The following is a 24,610-nucleotide window of genomic DNA, read 5'->3' on the forward strand; positions in this document are numbered from 1 at the left end:
ATCCTGATAAACTCATTAATTGGTTCTTGGAAATAATAATAAAAGAAGCTTAATTACTTGCCCATAAAGATTTCAGAAAATCTGATCCAGCCCGGCGTTTTCTGTGGAAATCTGGGCTTTGATGCCATCTGTCATCTTGTCTCTTTGGTTTGAAGGCGCTGTCACTCACAGGCCTGCCTCTCTCCGTTTCCGTATGTTACACCTGAACAGCTGATGTGACAATTTGAGCAGACACGGATGCATCTGGGCCTGGTCTGGCCCGCTGCGCCTGCACTCTTATTGAGGACCAGATGCTGCAAGCATTGCCACAGAGTGTGTTTCATGACTGGAAATGGGCCTTTTATGTTTTCCCCAAGGCCAGTGTCATGTGTCCTGCTTTTGGAATCACCGGCCCTTTTAAATGCTCCGACGGCAAACTGTATATTCATCAGGCTGAAAATAGCCATTGCAAAGAAAATATGATTCTTTTCACACTTTTAATTGGATGAACTTTCCATGTGCTGCCTTCTTAGGAGTGCGGGCAATCCATGTTAACACTCTTTTATATGCGATTCATTTACCGAATAATACAAGCAAACCAGGTCTTGTAAACAAAATTCACACTGACTCATACGTTTAGTTTACTGGAAAGAGTTTTGGAAACCTGTCATTTTATGAGGTTAGAGTTTTTGCCAGCTGGGTGACTCCAAGTAAATCTAGCTGCAGTCCCTTTAACTTAAGCCAAGAATCGTGGATTCATTTACTTTTTGTGCTGTTTATACCCGTTATAGAGCATGTGCAGAAATATGTGAGTGCTGACTGCAGTTTGTTTGCTCTGCTGCCAGCTAGCAGATGTCAAGATCTGTCTGCGTATACCTTTCAAACTTTGTACTTTTGAGCTGTTTCACATAGTTGGCCAGGAAGCATTTTTGTTACTAAGAAACAGCAGCAAACTTCTCTTGGAAGAAACATTTTCACCTGTCTTGGTTTGGTTAGATGAGACAGAATGTTCTTGACCAAGCAAACATGAGCTCGATCACACTGCGCCGAACGGGTTTAGTCCTGCTGTATTATAGAGGAAGGATGTGCTTTGATTTCGCAGTGAAGGAGTGATGCACTGCATGAGTCTAACTCACCTCCAAAAAAAAAAAAAAAAAAAAGTATGAACCAAACACACTGTGCTTCAGCTCTTTTCCTGATCTAAGAGCTGCAGTGGCCTGAAGAAACAACCGTTCTCTGTACTTCGTATAAAACTCCAAGGAGCATTCGTTTCACAGGAGCATCAAGTGTTTTATAGCACGGCGAAGCTTCAATCTGGTCTGCAGAGCTTAAGGTTTTTCCTGTGATCTCCCTCCCCTTTTTCTGTCTTCACCTTCTCTTGCCATTAAAGCTTCTCATCTCTTCTAACTGTCCTGCCAGCAGATCCCTTTTATAAGCTGTAGTTAGTGTCAGGGAAAACACCTTAGGGGGATCATTAGCCTGTAATGAAGCAGGAGGTAAAAAACCATGTTCACCTATCGCTCTCCGACATTCCTGATTGTCACGTTTAATTATAGCTCTGCAAGGTTATGGAGTTTTTTTGTTTGTTTTTTTTTTTTTTTTAAACTACATTTATGCCATTTCTTCAACTCACCCTCCACCTCTCCCCTTCAGCAGATGGACACTTGGTCTAATTAGGCTTTCTCTTCCCTGCTGAAGAGCCGTCCTCTCTGGGAGGCATTCAGGAACACAACATTATGAGAACACGTTGTGATGCGTAATTAGCAAACAGGAGAGTGGCGACTAAGGTTACGATGGGAAAGTGGTTGCATGAACCACAGCTGTCAGCGCTCAGGTCTATGGTATGGATGCAGATTGACTTACATCTGTTCCACACTGCTGCATCCTCTAGAAGCTTGATTAAAGTAGAAAGCTCTGCTTTTTAAAATCCAGTACTCACTTGTCCCTCAAGCCTCACCAGTGACGCCCTCTTCAGATAAAGGAGCTTGTATAGTCAAAACAAGTGATGCAACCAACCTCAGATGGGGAGATTAAAATGCCGCCATTATGCCCAAGTCTCAACATGAATTACTGTCTCGTGTGAAACAGGATGGAAAGAGGTTGGAAGTACTGCACCAGAGTCAGTGTCTCCACTCAAACGCACTGGTTGTCTTAGAAATTAACATAATTTAAAAGTGGTGACAGCATGTAATTTGTTTCTCTGGGGATGTGCTGCTTAAGTGGCACAATAATATATCCAGGCTGAGTTGCCCATATTTTATTGTTGCACTTAAATTTTAACTGTGCATAACAACTCGGTTTCGTCAGTTTATAATTGCTTTATCACTTTACAAATGTAAATGTAGTCAACGCTGAAACTTAAATAAATAAAAATTAGAGGGCGGATTATACATGGAGTCAAATAGCAACTGCTATTTGTTGTAAAAAAAAAAAAAAAAAAAAAAAACTGATAAATGCAGTGTGAGTTTGATGACTAAGGAACAGAAAATGTGTGTTAGCGGCATTGCTTCATGTTGCAATTGCCAGGAAAAAAAAAAAATTACAAAAACTTTCTATTTGTGCAAGCCGTTATTAAAGCAGTTTCGCTTCTTGATGTTTGGCCCCCGGTGATCAGCACAGCGAGTTATCAAAGTAGCATCACATTCAGCAGATCGGGCTAACGTGTTCGTGAGCAGTAGCTCTCACATCGACAAAGCTATCATTTGATAGTTTTTCTGGCCTCCATAACAGCTGGTCCACTATTTCAAGCAGGTAGTTGTTAATTTTGTATTCTTTTGTATGTATAAATTTGAGAGTAAATCAAAACACTAAAGCTATGCGCAGGAAAACCTAAACAATGAGCTAAAAGACATTAAAAATCTAATAGAGAATTAAACCTGTGGAAGTGGGTGATAACTCTGGATTTGTCAAAATGAGCAATTACTCACTTATTTCACATAATTAAACCTATCGGTCGTCTAGAAGAAAAAATGAATTAGTGCGTATTCAAATGTCATGAAGTATAATAGTGATTTCCTCATTTATAATAAAATATTTCCATTAAAAATGGCTTTAAAGCATAAAAAAAAAAGTTATGCATTCTGGAAAAAAAAAAGACAATGACTGTAAGATTATTCGATGGCTTTGGCAATACACAATCTCCCTAGCCCTACAGATTATTAATGTCAGTAGGGTGTGGATAAAGAAAACACCATATGGTCGGGCTCACCAGGGATTATGATTTGTTGTTGTTTGCAAAAAAGAAAAGAGAGAGCGAGAAGGAGGAAAAGTGACTTCAGCATTGTCAGGCCCAGCGAGGAGAAAGCAGCTTGGCAAAATGGCATGGATTAGTGTGCTGGGAGAAAGAGCACTTTCCTACCAACTGTGATGCTGTGCCGTGTGTGAAGTTAACTGTGTGCAGAGTTGGAGGGGGGCGTTTATGCTGTTTGTCCAGGGCTTATTCAAATATGAGCTTTGGAGTCTCAGTTCTTGTCCAAGCACGCTTGGAAAAAGGGGGCGTGGCTCTTTCATCATTCAAAGTAATGACCCGTTAAAAACGCAGCCTGGAGTCTAATACACCTTTCATTACACACGTCCTCCCCTAATTCTGTGCTCATGAACAGCTCAAGCAGGGAGACCACATAAACATACAGCTCTCGCAAACTGAAAACAAAAACCTCTTCTAAATATAAGAGTGCAACTAATCATTTATTAGACAGGCTGAAGAGGGGCTTTCACATCTGTCATACCATGTAAGGAGACATTTGAAGCAGTTTGTTTGACTTCTCAGCCGATATGCACAGCTCCATTCTGCAGCCTTCATAATGGAAACGCTGCAGTTAAGTGCCACAGGCTTAAGAGAAGCCTCTGTATTAAATATTCAAATTTACACAGATCACCTTTTACCCCACGTTTTATTCTTACAATAAATGAAAGCTGCATGCATCTGTTATAGTGCATACATCATTAGGAACTGTTGCTGGTCGCATTTCGAGCCAGTTTTCTCTCGAGGCAGAAGAGAAACTGGCACTCAGCAGCAGGATAAAAATTTTTGTTGTTGCTCTTGTTGGAAAACAGGCGACAACACAGTTTGTGTTTCCGTGGCCAGCTGGCCGCTGCACTTTTCTCCCTCTTTACATGCACAGTTTCATTGCAAGTGTAGGAGATGCATTTAACTGCATGGCCGGGATACTGTCTGCTTGTAAAAGAAATGAGCAGGAATGGATTATAGAATCTAGTGCTTTCCTCTTCGTTACGTTCAAAGGACAGTTTTGCATTTTCAATTTTTTTGTCTTAAAATAATATTTCCATGCATGAGTAGACGTGCAATGAAACAGATTTTTGTCACTGTTATGTCCATTCAGGTCACAAAGAGATTCCTTAGCGACAGTCCGCAATGTGAAATATTTTTGCTTTGTTAAATCTGATATGTCTGATATGTATCTCACAGTCAAACATCAGCCCAATCGTTCACCTTTTTGCCTCCTTTTTCATCTCAACCTCTTATTTTTGTCATTATCCTGATTTTTATGGTTTCGTTTCCTCATTCACCTTTCAGCTTCTTTTGTAACCCTCTTGTGGCTGTTTCCTGTTTTTCTCCATCACTCCTTTTTTTTCTCCAGCCCCACCTCTCAATCTGTGGCCGTGGGAGAGGAGATAGAGCAGAGCGCTGCTTTTATTCACTCCAGCAGCACCTTCATCCTCTCGTTTTCACCTGATATGATACGAGGGATTCAACTTCCCTCTCTCCTGCAAGTTACTCTTGCGGATCTGACATCCCTGGAAAATCTGAATCCGTCATTTATTGTTCCTCCTCTCGCAAAACATGTTTTCTCTGCTCATAAAGCCTCCCAGACAGTCTTTTATAAATGCTTAACAAGGTCAGTTTTGGATTGTTCTTTCCAGCAGCGTCCAGCCATTCGGCATCCTCCTGGATTTGCGAGGTTATAATGGTGGCACAATAAAAAAAGGAGGTTGGTTCCTCTGAGGCCAGAAGAGTCAGATATAGCCATTCCCTTTATTTACTCATCTTACATAGCAGAAGAACTGACTCATGGTGTTGGTGAGACGTGATCAAATATGCTGCTTAGTTAATTTTCCTGAATCAGTTTTCGTTCCGTCTGATTTGCGCTCACTGTATCTGGCATTCCTTTCCCACCACTCTGTTTTTCATTTTTCTAAGCTTTGCTTTTCACCCTCCGTGCCCTTGCAATACTAGTTCCATGGCGACAGGGTTTCCCTGTGTGTATTTATAGTGTATTTATAGGCGCTGAGCCCTATTTTCTATCTGCTTATCAACAGCCACCATGTACCCCACCCACCAATTAGCCAGACACTGCCCTGGGATTTCAGGACACCACAGGCCCTGGCTACAGTCACTCACAGCTCACTAGACCTTGATGCCAGTCCTCCACCTCTCTCATCTGCTGCTTCTTACAAAAGACATCCCAAATCCCTCGATTTGTGTCCTGCTGATTCAGGTTATTTTCTCACCACCCAGTCTTTATTATTTTTCCAGTTTTTATCGTCTCTCTGCTCACCCACTTCTTTCTCCTGTCAGTCAGTGCGCCAACTCAGTGTTCATAGCTCGAAGACTCGAGTCCCCTCACTGCCACTCGGTGGTTTTTTCCAGTAACAACAGAGGAAGGTGTGTGTGTCTGTGTGTGTGCGTGTGTCTGTTTGTGTGTGTGTCTGTGTCTGTGTGTGTCTGTTTGTGTGTGTGTGTGTGTCTGTGTGTGTGTGTGTCTGTGTGTCTGTCACTTTCGGCTTGAGGTGTGAACTGTAATCTGTACAGATCGTGTACCATAAATCAGACATGCTAGTTGGTTACTGTGTTGCAAAATCATTTTTTATTGCTCACATTTTTACACAATCTGAGTTTCTGCCTTTGTTGACTGAGTCTAGACTGGAGACATGCACACGTTGGATCCTGTTACACTGGCATGCCACCGCCTTCTTAGCCAGGCAGCAAACAGTATAATTAGACTAATTGTCTCTGCAATAAATTGCAATCCAGACATGGAGGAATTCAGGGAAGTTACATTATTAATTACTCACATAGTTTGCAACCCGTTCCCAGCGCAATCGTGCTCAAGACATAGGTTTGATGCCATGGACTGTCACAGCGGTTGGGTGATAATTTAAAGCTAGAAGTGATCAAAGAAATTCACAAGTTGGGGCACAGTTAAGTGAAATGGAGCACTGCAGCCACAGGACTAAAAAAAAAACAAAACAACAAAACAACAAAACACCTTGATTGTTTATAGTGTGCTGTATGACTCAGGTATGGAAAGGATGAGGGAGTGACTGGGAGGCAGACAGGATGAAGTGCTGCCTGGTAGAATGGACCTCTTCAGATGGATTTAATGGAACATCACTAACGGGTATATGAAAGGTTTATCTCATGTCTAATTCAGTCCTCTTTGTTAGACGTTATGAATGAGGGCACTACATGTGAATAAGGATGGGGGAAAAAAAAAAAAACCTTTCAACTCATACTAATGACATTTTATAGGGGAAATATAGATTCTACCCAGATTCAAATGTTTCATTAAAGCTGTGAGAATTTTTATACACAAGTGTATTTTAGTAAATAATTTTATAGCACAATAAGCACAACACAACACTCTACAATAGCAGGTATTACATCAAATACAGCGACTGTATAGTTGCTGGGAGAGAGTAGGAGGAGAAGATCAAAATCACAAGTCAGCAACAACGTAGCTACAAAATTTGAAGCTTATCGTAGTCGAGAAAAGATGCATGAAGCGAGGTAAAACAAACTCTAAAAGCATTTTAAAAAGGGGCCATTTCGTCCTGTTACTAAATCCTCATGTGCTGTCACCTTGTTTTGTAATTAAAATTAAGATCATTCAGACGTGAATCTAACTTTCTCCATAATACTTTCTAAAAGGTCTATTACTTCAGTATTTTTGTTTTAGCAGCAGATGCCTCATCAATGGCACCTATTTTTGCATTTAAAAATAGAGCAATGACAACAACAACAGAAAAAGCTCAAATACCCCTAAATAAATTTAACCTATGATATTTGACTTTTATTGTCTGTCTGGTTTTAAACTTTGGCTCTCACATTAATAACCCGCTGGCTGTGGTCTAAGATGGCCTGGTGCTGTTTAAAAGCATTTTTCTCTTAACCAATCGGTACCACTACCATCACAGCATCTTTGTGAATGTTTTTTTTTTTCTTTCTTTCTTTCAAGTCCAAAGCCACAGGAAATGAGGAAAATCCATTAGCTGGGTGGTTTTAGCTGCCGCCCTCCCCCACCCCACTCTGTACTTTAGTCCAGTGGAAAACGTAGTCCTGCCCCTTGGGCCTGCCTGACAAGGGCGCAGGAAATGGCCAGGCATTAATGGCAGCTTTGATTACTCTCCTGTCACTAATGTAGCCAACATGAAAGAGAAGAAGAGGAGTGGGATGACTTCAGCTTCCAATCAGAGGCAATCTGTTGGCATCTACATGAAGCCAGGCCATACTTATTGTGCCATTTGTAGAACACACAATGGCTCTGGTGGGAGGTGACATTATTCAGTCACCACATACCTCCAAGAACACAACTCTCATTTCGGCATCGGGCCGATATGTTATGAGAGAGTGTGCATTATGTTCTCCCTGCTCTCTGCCCTCTAAAGTCGAAGGAGTTCAGCTGTTCGCTGTAGGTTGGTGGGTTGATGGGGCAGTAGAGATGTGCATGGTGTGAGGCTGCATGTGGTTGTGGCCAGAAACACAACTTGTTCTGTATATGATGTAATATTACAATACAGGAGGAAGTAGAGGCTGTATAAAATGCATTATGTGCTGTGATGAGTCTGGGCAAAGAGTGCGTGCTCAGTCTTCATCGGTCGCGGGTGCTCATATGCATTATGGGAACATATGAGAACGGATGGCGCGAGGAAATAAAATATTTAACGCTGTATTTGTGAAAAAACACGTTCAGCCCTACACGAACACCAGTTGACTCCTGAACGACATGAGATTATTGTGTCTCCGTTTCAGTTTAGGATGTAATTGATCAGCTCAACGACTGTGGTGCTTTAGCTCTGTCCTCTGATGCTAATCTCAGCCAATGCGATTAGCTCTGCCCTCATTGAGGCTCTGGCTCCTTGAAATGTCTGGATAACTACATTTCCAATATGCACATCCCCAACGGCAATGTTGTGTCATATAAAACCTGATTGTGTGCTTAAAGTGCAGACATGTTCTCATCTATTCAGTTCGGAGCTTGTGTCTTTGGCCAATAGTCATTTATTTGTCAGCCTGTGTAATATGGCTGTATGGCCAGCTGCACAGATCATATAAACTATTGATGACTGTAGTGCTAAGTGATTAAATTTAAAGGAAGAGACTTAACGATTCAGTTTAAGAGAAAAATAAATAATGAATGAAAGGTGGACATCAATAATGACCAAGAACCAAGGACATCTTTATGGCGGACTGTTCATTCCAGATAATCTCTTTCTGCTTGGCACAGCTTAATGGCACAAACACACTCTGCAGGCAGGTCGGGGCTGTATAGTAAAAAATATATTAAACAAATATTTACAAGTATATTCTTATCAGTCACAAATTATGGCTTCACTGGGAAAGAACACTCTGTACCCTTTTAATTGAGATGCTGTAATTTGCCTTATTTACCTAAATTATTAATGTTTGTGGGGAATTTTCTCAGCACACAGAGTTGATGAATAAAAACTATTGAGAAACACTAAATAATGCCTTGTAAATTACATTAAAGAGGGAGGAGGCCGGACTCAGCAAAGATAGCCAAACCTGCTGTGAAGGGGAGTTTTCATTTTGAGTTTGACTATAATTTCTGTGCCAGTCATTTTGTGATGAATGGTATCTGAGAGTTCTCATTGTACAATGTAATGTTAACACATAAGTGCTTTTATGTTTTACCTTTTAAAAACCCATTTTCATTTGATATTTCTAATGGGACACTCTGAAAACACATTGAAGAAACAGATGTTCTTTCAGCAGCCTACACCCTGTAAATGCATTTTAATTGACATTAAAAACTTTGTGATGAAGTTAATAATGCGAGACAGGACACTAGTGCGTACTGAAGTATTTAAACAACCCCAGTATGAGGTTCAGAGTCCTGCACTGGTGCCGATCATCCATGTCCAGCTGTTTCTAGACAGTCAGCCTGTTCTGCCCCCGGGGAAACACACTCACGTACGTGTGTGTGTGTGTGTGTGTGTGTGTGTACACCATTTGAAATTCTACTTTTCCACCTGCTCACTCAGCATCAAACCTCAGTTGAGACGGAATCGCCTGCAGTTCACATCTCCCTGTCTCTCCCCTGCTCTCTAATCACAGATGTGGATGTGACTCCCTTGGGTGCTCTAACTTGGTGCCTTAGAGTTCATTCAGTGTCAGCCATGGTCTTATTGACTAGAGTCTGCACAATAGCTACAACATATGTCCACAAGACCGTTGACTCCTCTGGAAATGAATCAGCTCTCAACAGAAATGTCGCTGCTATTCTCCCCTCCTTTCATTCCCGCCTCATAATTCTATTAGAGAGTCCTATTCAGGAGTAGCTTGATAAGTCAGCGACACAATGAGTGGTATGATGGAAAGGTTCTTCTGGGGTTTGGATGGCAGTGGCCTGCACGGTGCTCCGTAGAGCCTTTGCTTTGTTCTCAGTAGTGTAGCTGCAGCCTATCAGCTCTGAGAGGGGCTTGATGGGCTTAGGAAAGGCCCTGTGTCTTTGCCGGGGCTTTAATGCTCTGATCCTGATGCCACAAACGGCACAATATAGCATTTTGTGTGTGTGAACAGCACTTATGTAGACATAAATGAGCAAACCCAGAGTCATATATGCAAATAAAATAAATTTTGTGCACATACACACTTGGTGACACACTTGATCACACTGACTCATTCCTGCTCCCTTAGGGACTGTGTGCACGTGCGACTGGGCCACTCTCTCAATGGAAGATTAATAATGCCCAGGCCTGTCTGCAGAGTGTGTTTGTGACATTAAACTGTGTCAAGCAGAAAGAGATTATCTGAAATGAACAGTTGGCATAAAGATGTTCTTGGTCCTTGGTCATTGCTGTCCAACTCTCACTCCTACGATGTGATGGAGGGAAGCCATGCCGGTTGACCTTATGTGAATATAACTAAAAAGAAGAGAGATGGATGCATTGAAGGTTTGATGCCAAAGGAAAAGACAAGGCGGAACAGGTTCAGTCAGAGAGAAAAGGTCAGTGAAGCCGAAACGACCGTATGTCTTGTTGTACATGAAATTATAAAGAAAATCTCTTCTTGTCTTTCTCCTGTTCTCTCTCGTGAGTGCTGCTTGAGGACGTAAGCACAGTGACATCAGGCTTCTTTGGTAATACCTTCTAATAAATCCACTGCACGCTGTGAGAGCAAAAGGGCGGGTGGGGGGGTGGGGAAGGGAAATTGCGACAAGAAGGGCGGGCATGAATAATGGACAGTGCCAGGACTCATGCTGTCCCATCAGGCCTCCGCGACACCCTGGCGTCCTCCTATGCTGTTTTGGTTACGGGCGGATGCAGGCTGCGTGAGGGAGAGGGAGATAGAGGTGGAGAAGAATGGCCTGAGAAGTGAGCGGATGGATATGTGCTACGTGCTCTGAGTGCTAAGGGCAAAATCTGAGGAGAGCAGAGCAGCTGATAATTAGCAGTAATTGTTGTTCAGTGAGGGGAAAAACATAAAGGCACTTGGTTTGGGTTTCATCTCAGGCACTTATGTTGTGTGTGTTTATTTTGGAGAGTTTCTCCTGTTTACTGCTGCTTAGTTTAAATGACTTTACATTTCCTTTCATGTGTTCATGGCAAGAATTCATTTTAGTGCTGTTCCAACCGAGGATTATTTTTGCTATTGTAATTGATTTAGAATGTCCTTTTGTGTTTTACTGTAGCCCAAAGTGGCATCCTCAGATGCCTTATTTTGTCTGGCCAGCAGTCCAAAATGTGTATACACTTTTTTTATTTTACAAATTCTGACATTTAAGCAGCCAAACCATCGATCGCTCTTTTTGTTGAGAAAATGACTAGACTCCCAAATTGTTGCCAATTGTTTTTCTGGGTATATTGAGTTATCACCTCATTATATTTTATCTCTTTATTTCAGCAGGTAGATAGGGAGCTGGCTATGGGTTGTGCCTTTTAATGTGAAAGATATGAAAATGTTTTGTATTGAGGCCAGCACTGTGGGTGCGGCCTTCGAACGGAGGCGCTTTCAAGTCCAATTTCACCCATGCTGTCGCAGAGCTGTGCAGCACTAAAGTATGCTTCAGCCTCATTCTTTAGGAACAAGGACAAGTTTGTCACGTCTCTGGCTCATGGTATTGAATATGTTGGGAGGCATTAGTGTGTCCCCAAAATCGTTTTATATAAACATATTGAAATTAGTTTTATTCACATAATTTGCATGAAATAGGAGAGAACATACCATTAAGGCTTGGTTATAACAACAGCAGTTCAAGTCTGGCCCAAGGCCCTGTTTTCTTTTTCACTGCAGCCATCCCAAAAAAAAAAAAAACAAAGAAGGGAGAAAACTCCAAAAGAACAAGAGGTATCTGAGTAGATAATGCAAAAGCAACATTTCCATTAACATTAACGCACTTACAGAAAGCTGGAGGCAGCTTGGTTTCCTGATGGCAGTCAATAGCTAACTATTGATTGCAATCTCGGGAAGGTTTGAATATTCATTTAAAATTTATTTGCACATTAAATGGACACTGTAAAGGCAGCCTGAGCAATCGCACTGAGATATCATGCCATGTGAGGATATAATGTTAAACTTCCAACAAAACATCCATTGAGGACCTGACACATCTGCACTACAAGCACCGGCCTATCAAAGCGGGCTTCCCTCCACACACTCCACTGCCTCGGGGGATGAAAGTGAGAAAGGAGATGGAGCGAAAGAAGGCGAAACAAAAAAAAAAAAAAAAAAAAGAAGGCCAGGCCTGTAAGCTTTTGTTGCTTCACTCAGGAGGGGAGAGCTCAGTGTAGGTGACTGAGCTTACAGATGATGGAGAGCAAAGAGGGCCACTTACAGTCAGTGGGGATGGACACTTCAGAAACTGCCCCTCTCCTTTCACAATCACATCAGTTATTCATCTTAAAAGTGTCACAATCAATATATTTAAAATCGATAAATTTTATACATTATACAGTGTTAGAATATTTCATAATAACATAAGCATGTTGCTGTTTTTTGGTTTGTTTGTTTTTTCCTTTGATCTGACTGGGCTCTCTTTCTGTTATTCATGATTATTGTGAGGCATTTTACAGCTAACCTTTGACCCTTAGGCATCAGCCTGCATCTTATAGCAGCTGATAGCAATCGCTTTTCCTAACCCCACCAACCAAGCTGCGTTGTTTCATGGATGAGCTGCTCAATTCCAATTACACTGCAGCGATTGCAATGCTGTCCACAAAGGTCTACAAACCGCTGTTAACCGGTGAACAAGCACACGCACAGACACACACAAAAACGCACACATGGACTGGAGAGAAAGGGTGGATGGCTGTTGTTGACGCAAGGAGAATTCAGAGAGGGTACATCAATCTTGTCATCAAAAATCAACATGCTTGTTAGTGTGTGTGTGTGTTGCACTAGGTGTGTTGCCTGTGTGTGCGGCTGAGCTGTTGTGCATGTTTAGAAATGAGATTCACCTTTTGGTCCAAGCGAGGTTTTACTGGACTGTTGGTCGATAGATCAATGTTGAGTGGAAGGCACACACTCAGCAGAGCCAGAATAGCTCTGGAAAGGCCACAGCAATCAGTCTTAGCCAAGCCCGCCCCCTAATCATCCAGTGGAGATTCTCATTCTGAATAGAGGCTATTTATAAACTGCCACTTGAAGCACTTCCAATGAAGTCAAATATGCAGCAATTACAGATATGGATAATTGAACGTGATGATGCATTCACTGTCCATCCTAAACTGTGATTGTTTGTGTATTGCTGTTGGTAGATAGCACCTAACGTTAAAGCAGCAGGTGTATTCTTCAATGGACATATTGCAGCTACTTTCTCTCTGCAATTTTGGTCCCCCTCCACCCCCCGCAGCAAAGCTTGCTTAAATAACTAAAATAAATAAATACATAACATTACGTTTAAATAATAAATTCAACTCCAAGCAGAGTTAAACTGCAGAAATCAGTCATCTGTACTTGTTCTAAATGTATTATAAGTTAACTTAGATACATTTAGGAAAGTGTGGTTATAAATTGCAGAGTACATGAATCACATTAAGTTAATTCTAATTGAATTAGGGTCTCATCTACTGGGTTTGCTGCTATGTTTGCAGTGTGGCTTGGCAATATTGGTCTTTCTTTTGGCCCAGAAGTAAATAATAGACATCACATGGTAGTACTACCCGGACAGTTTTAGTGTCAGACTCACATTAAACCCCAATAATAATATACCCTTAACCAGAGGTGTGCGGTCTTTTTTCATGTTAGAGCTCATAGCATTTATATTCAATGCAGTCATGAAATAATTGGAATGAATATTGTTATCTAATCCTCAAAAGCACTCAACGCATTACGCTCTGGGGGAAAAAAAAAATGCTTGTATGTATGCATACACACCATACATTTCAAAGACACAATTCAATTCTGTATACATTTTTAGTGCACACAGTTGTGTAGCGTAATGTGATTATTTGGTCAATATGTGGCCCTGCTTGCAATCCTGAGCAGCTTGGTGTGAGCCTAGTGACGGTGGCACTGCTTCATTGATGTTGTTCGCTTGAAAGCTGAATGAACGGTGCAGATTAAGGATCATCTCTTTATGCCGAATGGGGAAATTCATCATCTCTCCTTCCCACTCAAGGAGACACGCGCATGTGTAATCCACCTCTTCTTTAGAAATGGAGATTAGAAAGCCGTTCAGTTCTTTTTTTTTTTTTCTTCTTTATGGTTTAGATGGGAATTCAACGATGCATGTTTACATTTCGGTTACGAGATTGAGTTCAAATCTGCTGCACGTTTCGATCATGATGCCTTGGTGCATGGAGAATGTGATTTCTTCTCCTCGTGGGATATGTGAAAAAACTCAACTGCTAAACAGAGACTTTTCATCTTTCTACCCCCTTTTCTATTAGCAGGGACAGCATTTATGTATCTTTGTTAAATTTAAACCTTTTTGTCCTCAATTTTTGCCACTTAACAATTGCCTCTGAAGCTTCCACCCGCCTATGTTTTACACTGACCACCACTTCCACTGCACCTTAACGGCGGAACAATTGGCGTACTGGCATTTTGCACTGCTTAATTTTGTTCCCAAGCTCAATTTTTAATCAAAGAGAGTTTAATTAACTTGGAGCCCTTCCTGATTTCCTGCTGGCTTTGATGAATTTGAAACAAAATAAGAACTTATTGGATATTTCCTATGAATACTCTCCAGCTCTGGAAGGATGACTCGCTTGTGGTGTCACCAGTCAGACAACAAAGAAACACACCCCCAGTCTCCCACCCCTAAAAATAAACAAATAAATAAAAATAAAAAAGCATCAGAGCTGCAATGACTGTTTCTTCTGAGTGGGAGATCCAAATGGAGAAAGGGAGAGAGGCTGACAGACTGAGGTAGTAGGGATGATGTTTTTTTTTTCCCTAATAAAGAAAGACTTACAGAGACAGTAAGGGAGATAGAGGTGCTGAGATGAGAGGCGGTATCGTATTAGGACATGTACTGTTGGGAAGAGGCATCCTGTACAGATAAGGGGATTGAGCTGGCTGTCAGAAGCAGCAGTATATCTGTCTCAGATTATGTTGAGATGATGGCTTCATCTTTATGGCCTGTTTATCTCCCTGGGATATTTACAGGATGACATGACAACAGCTCTGGCAGGAGGAGAGGAAGAGGAGGCTGGGCGGAGTATTGTTGCTGCTGGGATATTACTGTGTACTCTGCCTCAGCGGGTTTTTCCATGATTGCACCTCTCCATGTTTAATACAACACAAATGACAATGCTCATCCCTGCAGACTTAAAACTAATAGCGCACGCATTTCCCCTCTCTGCCCCTTGTCTCTTGCCCTCATCTAAAAAGCCTCTCAGTAGCAATCTTGCTGAACATCTGTCTTCCAGCATCTCTCCTCCTCCTCCCTTTCTACCGACTAACACTCTTCATGGTGTCTTGCCACACGCTAAACCTCTAATAGCTGTGTTTTGCTCAGTGATTTTCATTTAGAACTATTCTTTGCCAAAGCGCAGGCCTCTTTGATGTGGCTCCAGCCTGTTGTGTTCTGAAGGCATTGGCTATTTATTCAGGATGGCTGCATTTAGATGGTGCTGGCCCCGAGGACACTGAAGCTAAACTTAAAACAGGATGTAGCGCCTTTTAAACCCATTTATATTGCATAACTCAACATATTGACACTGTCTTTATTCATACACCATGTGATGAATGTGAATCATGGTTCTGTATGAATTGGTCTCATACATAATCATTCTTGGATAAGTGTCAGGCTGCAATGGTAATTTTTTTGCTGTGTGTGTGTGTGTGTGTGTGTGTGTGTGTGTGTGTGTGTGTGTCTCTCTTATACTTTCATGACTTGCCAGAATGTGCGTGTATCTTTTTTCAGCACTGCCTAGATGTGCATATTTGTGGCTCTCCATTCCTCCTCCTGTTTGTGTGTGTTGATCCTCATCTGTCTCACCCAAAATATGTAGCGTAGTAGTCAGCACGTATAGGTGTACGTGTGCGTTTGTGCATCCATGTGTCAGAGTGAGGGAACGAGTTTCGCTTAAAAGGAAGCAGCTGTCTCTCTGTATGTCAGGCCTGGAATCTGAAGACATAAGGGAGTAATAGAAGAGGAGGATGAGGAGGAGGAAGAGCACCACAGTGCCTGGGGAGCTATGACAACAATCGCACTGAATGTGCCGCACACAAAGTGACGACAAACGCACACACCTAGATCACAGCGTGAAGGTTATATAGAGAGCCCTCAGGTGTTGGTGTGGTGTGTTAGTTAAAAACCTTTACGACCTGACGTATTGTGTCTGGAAACATCGCACACTGACTTAAAGAGCGCATGAAAGCCCATATTTTCAGTCTGACATCAGTTTGTGTCTTTATGTTGGGCTCTTTTCTTTAGTTTTCTAATTGTTGGTCAAAAAAAAACAAAGGCCATCTCACAGAGCCTTCCGTGGAAGTGAGCGTATCAATGAATCAGCATAAGAGGTTTTCACGTAGCGTGTTAATGTGTCTGTGGTCGGCAAAGAGCCTCCATCACATCAGCAGCAGGATACTCACCTTTAATGGAGATAAGATGCTCTCTTTGTTAACCCATTTCTCCGTCATTCTTTTCTACCCGAAAGAAAAATAAACAGTCCTTTCCTTTCGTTCCTTTCTTCCGTTGCCTCTTTCTGTTTCTGTCCTATTTTCCTCCTTTCATTTCTCAATTTCCTCCTTCCTTGTTTCCTTCATTTTAGTTTTCTTTCTTTCCATTTGTCCATCCTCCCTTTTTCATTCTCCTTTGCTCTTTTTTTCTTTGCCTTTTGTTTCTCCCTCCCCCTCTTTCAGCCTTCTTTCATTCCTCAATTCCTTTTTTCCTCCAACTTTCTTATTTGCTTCCTCCCCAATCATCTTATTCCATTCCTTCTTCCTTCCTTCCTTTTTTTCTTTCTTTCTTTGTGTCCTTTCAATCACAGATACAAAATGTCACCCCTGTGTACACCTACTGACACTCAGTCAAAAGAAATAACCCGTCACACTTTCCCATTTCTGTGTCAGAGCCTTGCTGCACACATGAGATTAGAGCAGCACGATGTAGCAGCAACCACCAATAAACATGGATGCGTAGCGTCACATGCAGGTCCGCCTTTCGCGTACGCTTGCAAAAGCTTTTTTTCTCAATTTATCAAATGTCACTGCTCCAAAGGTCAGCCTTCAGCCACGCTCTGCTTGAGATAAACCAATGCACTGCCTTCTCTCATCTCCATTTGCCCCATGGTGGTGATGGCGGGGACGTTTTTGACCCTTAGGTGGGACTCACTACTTACCCTCTCACACCTTAAAAGCTTACCTGTCCTCGCAGCTCAACACCTCCCTCTTGAGGTTTCAAAAAACGTTTTGTGTCCGTGCACAGTACAGCTTGGTACTTTGTGAAGGAGCGTATAGATATGTGTGCACATAAGCTGTGTTTGAGCATGCACGCGCGCCACCATGCCCGTGGGTTTGACAGATGATGTGTGACAAGTGTGTGGAGTCAGCCCTTTGGTGGGCACCCGCTGGGGATGGAATATGTCCTTGTCCTTTTATATTTTACAGCATATCTTTTTACTCCTCCGCTCTGCTTGAGCTCTATTCTGTGGCCTGCGACCATAGTTAAAGGCTTATGGTGATCGATTGGCAGTTTGACTTTGAAACTAGATAAAACATCCTCAGCTTCCCACGCCCAAATGCACAGTGACACGGTGACACTTGGGTTGTTAAACATCACCTTGGATAAGATATTCATTCTTATTAGAAAGTCGGGGGCATCCGTATTTTGACAATGTTCCATTTCCATAATTCAGCTCGGTTCCAGATAAAACAGAAGATACAAAAACATGAGTAAGCAGACAATAAAACCCACACTAAATTCATTTGTGTCATTTTATTCACAACTTTCCGTGTGATAAATGAGTTGTAGGTCTGCTGCCTTAAAAAAGGGAAAAGAGGATATGGAGTGTGAACATGCAGAAATCTGGGGCAGAATAAGATAGTTGGGTAGATACAAAAAGAAGAGACAATTCTCTTCATGTTTTCAAATTTGTTAAATATATGTTTATGTGTCACAGCTCGCCAGTTGAGCAAGCTTTCCGATGTACACATAAATTGCGCCGTGGGGAGTAGTGCCGCCTCCGAACAGAGAATATACATTTACTGCCTCACAAACTTGGTCGTGGAGTTCAAAAGAAGTCCAATAAAACATGCTATCACATTACAGAACGGGAGGTGCAGGCTCCAGTAGGGTTGAGTTTTGTAAGCAAGTAAAACTTGAAATATCTTGACCTCTGCTGCTTTGAGAGCTTCCTGACGTTGTGAAAAAGCAGCGCTCCCTTCACTGTAAAAAGTCTGAGCTCACCCAGAGTTAGTGCATCAGCGCAGCCGCGGCAGGATGATATATCTAACATTCAGCTTTTACTCTGCTGGACTCTCACTGCTGCGCAAGACTGTGCATGTTACTTTTGACTGATCACTGAATGCGGATAAAAATAAAACTATGAAATAAATCGTATTTTGGAGTTTCTCTGACTTGATGTCAATACCAGGGCGAAAGGAAATGCCTCTTTCTTATTTTTCCCTCTCTCCTCTCTGTTCCGCTGGTGTTGCAGAGGTCAGCTATGTGCAGTATGCACATGTAGATTTTCCAGATGCAGCGACGCGCTCAGTCACCTTTATATTCTCACACTGCTGTGTGTTTGCAGCTTGAGACCTCTACTGCCCCAGAGGTTGCTGGGGCCCCTCGGAGCAGGGACTGGAGCCAAGAAACTGTCTGGCCACCCAGTGTAAACTATGTGTTTACTGTGGGGGCCGGGGGTCAACGTGGGCACGGCCTGCTCGGTACATCTCACCTGCTGCTGATGATAACGGCTCGGATGTCGGTGCAGACAGACGGCCGTAGTGGCGCCACCAAACGCCCTTAAAGAAATCTACTGTTTCTGCCATACTAACATTTGGCAGCTCCACTGCACCTTGCTAAGGAGAAAAAGAAATGCGCTTTCTCTGGCAGCTTGCTGCAAGAGATTGACTTCACTATGAATCCATTGTGTAAATATTCTAAAGGTTAAGCTCAACCAGGCAGTCCAAAGTGAAAGGGACGCGTGGCTGTTCAGTAACCAGCGTCTCTGCCGTCCTGTCTGGTTTCTCTGAGCTTAGTTTATGCTGTGTACTCAAACATTTATAGACTTTGTTACAGTATGTGGTCATGCATTTATGTATGTTCCCTCAGCCTTAGGTTGACAGCGCAGCTTCCTCCTAACAACATGCCCCTAATGGTTAGCTTGATCGCAACATGCTGAGATTTGCCTGAACACAGGTGCTGCTGTTAGAGGATTTAAACATAATGTAACATTATACTGAGCAGCTGCATAATTCTTCCCACTATAGACATCAGCTGTAGTTTGTCTCTGCTTATTCTGTCAGTTTCGCTGCAGTGCAGTACCTTTGTCACATTGATCTCTCTGCTTTGCCTCGCTTCTTCCTCTATTTTATTTTATTTGTCCTCTTCCTTGGTCAGTGCTGGGGTGAGAAGGGGGGAGGTGGCATTATGCCATGCTCTAAATAACTTTATTGACATTTCGATTGGATGTGGATCACAGTAATTATCCAGTCTTCCTGCTTCCTGGCTGGCATTCAGGGAGATGGGAGCCACATCTCAAGCTGGGCTGCAGAAGCAGAAACATCTCTGATATGTGCTCACATCCACACACCTTTCACCCATATCGTCGTCTTACCTATAGAGAAGCAGCGGCACAAAAATGTGCATTTAACTCATTTCACGGTTGTGTTTTGGTGCATATCAGAGCTTTGGTATAGGAGCACGAATACAGGGAGCTGATTGTGAAATTTTGCCTTATGGAGACAAAAATTTGGTAGAACTGTGTGAAGTATGCTTGTGGAGTTCTATAAGGCTGAACAACCATGAATCACCGCAGCAGAATGTTTGCTCATGCTTCAAGAAACTGCCATGACTGATGTATAGTCAGCATGGCCATGAAATACTGACTCCACCATTAGAGCCTTTGTCTGCAAAGTTTTTTTCCTCCCATTAACTCAATTCGATTGTCTTTCTTTGCAGTACTAGATCATGTCAGGAATGTTGTAAATCTACTTTCTAGCTCATGTGAAAGGACGAGCTACCGAAGAACCTTGAGAATCATTTCTTGTCATATTGTTGCTGCTTGCTTTTCTTTTTTTTTTTTTTGCTCTGAATTGCTTTTTACTCAACATTTCCATGCAATTTGACATTTGTGGAGTATGCTTACTCACTGTCTTGCTGATGAGATGGTTGGTAGCACTCTTGTATCTGTCCTGTTAAATAAGACACTGCAGCCATCAGAGTGTTATGGCTGTGGGTGGGGGGGGGAAGCACCACTTGACATCTACATTTCTTACATCCACCTCCAACCTATTTACAAATTTCTCATGAATTTATGATTAATATTGAAAACATTTAATTTTTTTGTTGTTCTAACATGAAAATATAGTCTTTCCCATGTTTTGTTTTGTTTATTTTATTTAACTTGAATCAACTGACCAAAACATTTTACTTATTTGATGCTCATTTTTCCAAGATGACTTAAACCTGAGGGGCCTCATTAAAGATTTAGTGCTGTAGGAGAACTTAAGGGAAGCACGAAACACTGAGTCTGTTCAAACGGACAAACTGCAGAAGAGCCAGTAAAATCCAGTGCACGCTGGGTTCAGCGCGGTGTTGAGAGAGACATCCTTGTTCTGGTATTATCTGGTAGCTCGTTTCTCAATTGGTGCTTGTGTGCAGGCGTGGCATTCAGCATTCCTGAGAGGAACATCAGCAATTCCTCTGATCAAAATTACCACCGCATCAGCATTGGCATTTCCACGCAGTAAATATGCAGAAAAGATTCCACACTGGAGGCTGATTAATACATGTAAAACTTTCCTTTTTTGTGACTTTGAAACAGCCTACAGCTCTTTTGACTCTTCAGCTTATATATGTATTAAACAGAACATACTATGTATTCATTATTGAGGAGTGGCTGGTAAACATATTTCAGATTTTACATTGAACAGAGCCAGTTGAGTTGTAGTGCTGAGCAGTGCCGTGGTAAGGAGACACCACTCTCTGCTTTCAAAGTCAGTATAATTTTTCCTTGATGCAGAGCGAGAGGTGTGTCCCTGAAGAAAGGCTATCCAGAAGAACAGTGATACAATCAACAGACGGCGCTCAGCCTTTACTGGCAGGAGACGGGGCAAGAGAGGAGAGGACAGAGGCCGAAAGACCTGAAAAGGAGGAGTAGTTTATCATGATGAACTGCCTGCGTTTAATTTTGGATGCTGATCACAATAGCCTGCTGCCTGCAAAAATTGTAGCTAAATATCTTTGTGATGAGCTGTACGCATTTTTCGAAGCCATTTCAATGCAAAAAATTTCTCCTACTTTATCACTAACTTTGGTAAAACTGGGCCACCCATCTGTATGTGACTGCCTGTCAAAAGGTTCCAGTGAGATAGAGGGTGAAGACACAGAACTGGAGTGATAAAGAGATGAGGAAATAGAGGAATTTTTAGTGGATGAGTGTGTTTCTTGGCTCTGTGTTGGGTTAGCTAATGACTGGTGCAAATGTCAGCCACACAGCTGCGGAGTTCAAATCAGCCAGCCAGCTGAGGAAGGGAGCAAAGGGTGTAAAAGAGAGAGAGTGAGGCAGACAGATATATATTAATATAAGTATTAAGCTGTGGACACAGAGGAAAAAAAATGGACAAAATAGTATGGTGTTAGGAAAGGGGGGAGACAGAGGAGGTGAGGATTTCAAACGAAACAAACAGTGAGAGGCTTCCGGAGGGAATAGAACGAGAAGTGGAGACAGAGAAGTTGCCAAGATAGTTTCCATTCTTCTCATCCTCCCCTCAACTAGCTGAAACAGAAATGGCAGAGGCTGCAGTCCAAATCATTACACGCTGACTTCCTGGAAAGTATTTGCTGTTGTCGATAAAAAGAATGACTGAAATACGCAGCTCTTCTGTAGATTTTGTTGGTGGTGGACTGCCTGTACTTCTCAAAGATGTTTGCATATAGTGAAATACCTCCCACCATCTCACCTCTCCTTCTTTTGACTTTGCCCCGGCTGTCCTGCCTGTGCTGCCCCATCCTGGCCCATGTTCCATCAGCTCTGGGATTTAAGCTTTTAAGAGCCTCTTTTCCCTCCAGTAAGAGCTTTAAGGCAAAATGTGTGAGAAAAGCAGTTTTTTGGGGAAGGATCAGAGCCGGACAGAAATAGGTACAGATCGTGAACAGGAGCTGATGCTTGAGGAGGAGGAAGTGTTTGACCTTGAATTGTCCCCCTTCCTCGTGTTGCCCCACAAAACACCCAAAGTAACTCTGTTACTGTGGCTTTTTTTGTGAGACAAGGCCACTAGTTTGTGTTTTGGTTATTGGTCACAAAGGGTCACAGGGATAAAGCTGCAGTGTTTTATCACTGACTGTGACATCTTCAGCACAACTTCATACCATGGCAGCCCAAACATCCACCAATGTCAATGTGTATACAGAATATTATTAATCCTAAAATACATTCATTTTATAATGACTGAATGTATGAAATGATTGATGAATTTTTTCTTTTAGTGAAAGCAACTTAAATCTCTACTCATTTTAGACGCTAAAATGACGCTAAAATGACGTTAATGACGCTAATCTGTGTAATGAAATGAGCCATTATTTGCATGTCAGGTTAATGCTGTGTCTTTGTCATCTTGCTGTCTAAACCTCGGCTTTGTATGTGAATCTGCAGGCAGACGCGGGAGCAGGAGACCCCACCAGACTTCTTCTATTTCTCTGACTTTGAGAGGCACAACGCTGAAATTGCTGCCTTCCACCTGGACAGGTAGGTGAAAGTGTGTGGGTGAGAGAACGTGTATGTGCTCTGGGCTATGGCAACATCACTTCCATCAGGCAGCAGTGGACGTCAAACATTTTTAACTCAATGAGGGAAAAATCTGTTAAAATGAATCTATCTTAACCCTTTCATGCCCAAACAGTTCCTTTCCACCTGGGTGGCAGACTTCCTGCCAGTTATTGCTAATTAGCCTTTTCTTGTATCAGCTCATTAACCACCCAGGAGCAAAAACCCTGAACAGATGACCTGAAGGGTTGGAGCTGGGCACATTTGTTTCAGCGTTAAGTTCAGAGATATGTGATTGTAAGGTCCCCTCAGGTGTAGAATAACTGACACAGTATGTGTGTGCTGGCACGACGGCAGGCATACCCATTCCTCTTTATCGCTCCAACGCCTTCTGTGCTCTCTCCCCTTTTATTTCTGCATTCCCTTCTCCTTTTCATGGCTGCTGTCCTTCAGAAGCTCATCCTTTTTTCAGCACAGTGAGTGGTGTGAGCTGGGTCCCGTACAGTAGAGGCTGTGAGTCATAGAGAATGAATGCTTCCTCCCGCAGCCAGCATCTGACTGAACAATGACTGCAGCCTCCTTGCGTAGCCAACCACCATGCTCTCTGACTTCACTGCCTTTACAAGGCTAACACTTCACAGCCAGCCTGCTGGAGAGACTTTAATGAAAAGAGAAACCTCATGAGGCCCTCTGATCGACGAGAGAGATGAGTTTTAGCAGCAGTGTTGCTTTGAATGCGAACTGATGTCACTGTGGCTGCATGTAATTATGGGCTGAGGGATTGTGTTGGACTGCGAACGCTGGTGACACAAAGATCATCCTAAGGTCACATACAGTATATAAACATACACAAGCCCACAGAGAGTAGTGATGGCAAATCTGCTTTTCCTTCATGCACAATGACACAGTTCACCAGCAACTGCATTAGCAGCAGCTTTCTACACCAGTATGCTACACATCTGGGTCTCCTCCACACACACATACACACATGTAAACACGTTCACACACTCCAGGCATATGTGTGGGTTAAGGGGAAGAAGAGGAAACCAAAGGCATGAAAGGCCCTGTGCCCATTCTAAATATAAGCCAGGAAGGGTTTGCCAACAGCAGAGTTTTATTTTTTTTCCTTATTTTGCCTGTTCTAAATTAAAGCCTGGCTACAGAGCTGCTGCCACTGCTGCTGGTGCACAGGCTTAGGCTGCACTGCCTCCCAGGGGGCCCACAGACACACATAGGCTCTTTTAAAGCCACACTTGCACGGCTGTGTGCACACACAGACACACTGCATCTTATTATATAGGCTACAACGCTTTAAGCTTCATTAATTATATGATTAGATTTAAATGGGAAGTGCACTTGGCACAGGTGCAATAGGTAGTCAGCAGATATAAAGACAATATATGGCACACTTTGAACCTAAAATATTAAACCATCCAGCCTCATATTCACTGGGGGGGGTGTAATACATTTTTCAGCTCGGAATGTGTGAATGTGAGAATGTGATGATCCCCACTTTTGTTTGATGGCTTTCAATCTCACCCTGAATAGCACACAAGTTTTACATGGCAAATAGGGAAGGGTCCAAGGTAGAGGGGGGGAAAAAAGCACAAGTGCTGGCACTGAGGCCGTTCCCCTTTAGCTTGGCACCAGGCCCAACGGTGCCGGACACTGCCTCATCCTGTGTCCTTCTGTCTGTCTGACAAGGAGGAAAGATGACATGGCTGTGTGCATCTGTCTCACTCCACCCACCACCATGCTGCCTGATGGCATCATTTGTACAAGGGGCACTTCCATTACTACTACCCCCCATTTCTCCCCCTGGTTTTCCCATGTCTTGCTAGCTCGCTTTGCTCCTTTGCCTGCCTACATCTTTAATCTCAGCCTCTCTTCCTGTGTGTCTGTCTGCCCTCAGGCTCTGGCCATTAGGTGCTGTCAGGGGCATCAATTTTTAAAGGGCTGCTGCTGAGGTTGTAGCTGGATGGTATTGATGGCAGTAGGCTACACATGCATAAAATAGGCATGTGGCACGCACATACAGGAAGAGATA

The 24,610-nt window shown here is 42.6% G+C and overlaps 1 protein-coding gene across 1 annotated transcript in view; it reads left to right on the forward strand.

Moving 5' to 3' along the window:
• The window catches only part of fam20cb (FAM20C golgi associated secretory pathway kinase b), a 43,541-nt gene that overhangs the window by 13,142 nt on the left and 5,789 nt on the right, over positions 1–24,610 (forward strand). The window contains exon 4 of the mRNA XM_029527695.1: positions 22,453–22,545. Within this exon, the coding sequence (XP_029383555.1) occupies positions 22,453–22,545 (93 nt within the window). The remainder of the gene's footprint in view (positions 1–22,452; positions 22,546–24,610) is intronic.

Source organism: Echeneis naucrates, chromosome 19 (assembly GCF_900963305.1).
Source record: "Echeneis naucrates chromosome 19, fEcheNa1.1, whole genome shotgun sequence".
Classification (NCBI taxonomy): Eukaryota; Metazoa; Chordata; class Actinopteri; order Carangiformes; family Echeneidae; genus Echeneis; species Echeneis naucrates.